Raw genomic sequence first — 3,995 nt, 5'->3', positions numbered from 1 at the left:
TTTGTTTTTTTCTTGTGAATTGTTTCTCTTGGGCTTGCTGTCCTTTGGTGAAGGTATCATAACTAAATGACTCAATTTTTGTGGAATTCTGTTAAGGAAATGTTATAAGCAGTCAACATATACTACTACTACTTTGCTGTCACTCGAGATCGAGTATGATAATAATCCAGCTATGATACAATGTGGGATCAGCAGGACGGTCCACAGATGTTGCACGTGTGGAGGGCTACATCTAGTGCGGGAGGGGCGGCAGCAGCTTCTTTCTAGCACTGGCGCTTGTCTGCCTCGGTATGCAGTCAGGCTAACTCAAAAGTATTGACACCTTCTTGTGTGGTGCTCCTCCAAGCGTTACGATGTGAAGTGATCGTCTCCCAGGTGAGGGGATCGATTTGGCACTTTTTCAGGTTTGTCTTGAAGATCCTTATACCTTTTCTGTTTTCCGCCAGTATTAGGTTCACCATTCGTTAGGTGATTTTAAAGTAGCTGCTTTGGCAGTCTACTGTCGTCCATGCGGGTAACATAGCCAGTCCAATGTAATTGTTCATGGATAGTGGGAGTGTCGGTGCGCCTTCACTTTGTGTCCGTGAGAATACAGCTAGACCCCGACTTACGACTGCTTCGACTTACGACCGCCGCAGTTGTGACCATATTTTTTTTTATTTATTTATTTTTTTCAAATGACGCACGCATTTTCTATACCGAAACGTTTCCAGTTAATGTAGTCTCCATGTATAATTAGAGAATTATGAGGGCCCCATGTGCATTCAGCTGACTACATTAAAGGTAAGTGCTCAGTCACACTGTATCCATTCCCCCAAGGCACCAAGATGGGACCACTCTGCTTCCTTATGCTCATCAATGATGCCCTAAGAGAAACCCCTGCTCGCTGGAAATATGTCGACGACTCCACCATTGGGATCAGCGTCAACAATTCTGCTCCCAACTATACCGCCCTTCAGGATTTATTGAACAGTCTCCAAAACTGGGCCACCAACAACCATGTCACCATCAACCATACCAAGACCATAGTTATGCACATCAACCTCTCCTCCGACATTGTCCTACCTCCTTCCATTACTCTAGGTCCGAACACACTCCAGGTTGTAGATTCCACGAAGCTCCTCGGCGTCACCATAGACAACAAACTAAATTGGAAACCACACGTCAGTGAAGTTGTCAAATCCTCCAGTTTCTGTCTCCACCTCCTCCGCCGACTCAAGTCCCTCGGAGTTCCTGCACACGAGCTCCTCAGTGTTTACACAACATTCATACTTCCCAAGCTCACCTATGCCTCCCCACCTGGTCTTCCTCCCTAAATGCCACACAACGTAAACACCTAGAAAAAGTGCAAAAGAGGGCATGCAAGATTATTCTCTCCCCTTCCTACTCCACATATCAAGAAGCGCTCAACACACTGACCCTTTCGACTCTCACTGACCATCACCACGACCTCATCTGCAAATTTGGTAAGAAGCTTCTACACCATCCTGTCACTATGTTGAAATGAACTGTAGTTTGAGCTTTTCCCCACCTAGTTATTATATGTCTTATTTGTGTCACTTATGTTACTTGTATATTATTTGTAATTCGAAACCCATTCCCCAAATATGTAACTGTATATTTTCAGCCTTCTGGCTGCCAAGCTCTTTCAATAAACCGTTAATTATTATTATTATTATTATTATTATTTATTACTTTCACTGTACTGTGAAAGAGACTTAGGGGTACTTGTAAGCCCGGATCTACGGCCTAGAAAACAGTGCGTTAATGTTCGAAATAAGGCAAACAGAGTATTAGGTTTCATATCTAGAAGTGTAAGTAATAAATGTGCAGAGGTCTCATTGCAACAATATCTTACGCTAGTCAGGCTGCACCTCGATTATGCGGTTCAGTTCTGGTGCCCTTATTTTAGAATGGATGTCAATTCACTGGAGTCGGTGCAGCGAAGAATGACGAAAATTATTCCGGGACTTAGAAACCTTCCATGTCAAGATAGGTTAAAGAAACTAAACTTGCATTCCCTAGAAAGACGAAGAGTGCAGGGAGATATGATAGAAGTATTTAAGTGGGTGAAAGGAATCAATAAAGGGGATATAGATAAAGTTCTTATAATATCCGAGCAGGATAGGACTCGTAGCAACGGATTTAAGTTGGATAAGTTTAGGTTTAGGAGGGAGATAGGAAGGAAGTGATTCACAAATAGGGTGGTGGACGAGTGGAACAAGCTTAGCAACTTTATAGTAAGTGCTGAAACGCTGGAAAGTTTTAAAAGGAGGCTAGATAGATTCATGGATGATAAAGAGTGGTAGTAACTCTCGACAGGAGCTACCATGCACAGGGCAAAGTTGTATGAATTTTACTAACTTTATAATTAAATTTAACACCCAAAACTAAACATTTACCCCGGAAGGTTCGTCTGAGAATACAATGTGTGGGTCAGATATGTCAACCCGTCTCCTCAAATGCAGGAAGATAATATACTTTTTTTACTTCCATTAATCTTCACCAGTGATGGGAGCTCTGAGGGGTACAAGAAGGGTCCTACAGTACAAGGTAAAGTTCAGTAGTGGGAAATATAGGTTTTCGTCTTTATTTATTGTGTAGGCATTATTTAGTTTACTCTCCACTGTCTCCAGGTATATCTTTTTGTTTAAGAAAAATAATATAAATTTGAATTACGTCCCCGCTATTCCCGCCATTACTGCACACGACGCGTTGTGGCTTCGTCAATTGATGGTTGCTCTTGATCCCCTTATGTCCACACAGTAAATACAGGTGAGAATCTTATTATGAACATTAAACTCAGTGTACTATGTCGTAATAATCATTATTTAACCAGTGAAGGAAGGTGTGTGTTCATCTCGTCCCCAAAGGTCTCCATGGTGTAGTTCTTATACTCGTGGCCATTTTGGTAGCGAGATTTATAACAATATTCTATGAGGGGCCATCAGGTTACACATCTCCTCTCACTAATAAAACTTTACCCTATTGTTCCCTAGTTAGTTGGTTAATGTGGAAGCAGTCTTTATAGTTCCCCATAACCTTATACAGTACAGTACAATTAACACAGACTTCACATTAGGTATATTCATATTTATCTAACTCTACTAACACATTAAGAGACTAAAAATGTTAAACAAAACACTATGATAGTTGTGTAAGGTGTGGTGAGGTAGAATATTCATTTATTTTACTTCTATAACAAATAAATGGTTTAAAAATATACCTTTAGTACAGTCTGTAATGTTAATGGTAAGTTATATTGTATTTTTAATGTAGTAAATATAAGGGTAAGAATACAATGATCATGCTTGTCATTATATTTACTATGTGATTAAGTAGAAAGGAAAATTATAATGTTAGGAGACCTTCACTTTTATTAACAACAGGATATATTATAATAAATGATTGAGTTAAAAGAAAAGTCATCCAAATATGTCACGGACAAATGTATTAATATGTAATATTTATTTCTTTATTATTGTTTTTGTGTGTGAAATCGGTTAGTTTGCAAAATTACCTGTATGCATATTGGTAATTTTACAAAATAACTTACAAACAGGTTAATCAAAGTAAAAAAATAAAAGAACAGGGCCACTTAACTGTGTATCAATCTACACGGCCATCCAAACCTAACCTAGTCTAACCTCACCTAACCTAACCTAACCTAATCTAGTCTAACCTAATCTAGTCTAACCTAATCTAGTCTAACCTAACCTAACCTAATCTAGTCTAACCTAATCTAATCTAGTCTAACCTAATCTAGTCTAACCTAATCTAATCTAGTCTAACCTAATCTAGTCTAACCTAATCTAGTCTAACCTAATCTAGTCTAACCTAATCTAGTCTAACCTAACCTAACCTAATCTAGTCTAACCTAATCTAATCTAGTCTAACCTAATCTAGTCTAACCTAATCTAATCTAGTCTAACCTAATCTAGTCTAACCTAATCTAGTCTAACCTCACCTCTCACTTAACCTGACCATACTTTTAC

The 3,995-nt window shown here is 39.0% G+C and overlaps 1 protein-coding gene across 3 annotated transcripts in view; it reads left to right on the top strand.

Moving 5' to 3' along the window:
• The first annotated feature begins 2,692 nt into the window (after window positions 1-2,692).
• LOC121854201 (zinc finger protein 227-like) overlaps window positions 2,693-3,995 on the top strand; it is a 38,251-nt gene continuing 36,948 nt past the window's right edge. Inside the window, exon 1 of one of the 3 annotated variants that reach the window (XM_042348695.1) lies at window positions 2,693-2,775. Coding sequence is in view for 2 of the 3 variants with exons in the window: in XM_042348696.1 (XP_042204630.1) it covers window positions 3,244-3,252 (9 nt within the window). In the remaining variant the exon portion in view is untranslated. Of the gene's footprint in view, window positions 2,776-2,857; window positions 3,253-3,995 lie in introns of those variants that run through there. The other 2 variants (XM_042348696.1, XM_042348694.1) reach the window with 2 other exon arrangements.

Source organism: Homarus americanus, unplaced genomic scaffold (assembly GCF_018991925.1).
Source record: "Homarus americanus isolate GMGI-L3 unplaced genomic scaffold, GMGI_Hamer_2.0 scaffold42003, whole genome shotgun sequence".
Classification (NCBI taxonomy): Eukaryota; Metazoa; Arthropoda; class Malacostraca; order Decapoda; family Nephropidae; genus Homarus; species Homarus americanus.
This window is presented reverse-complemented; position numbering and strand designations above follow the sequence as displayed.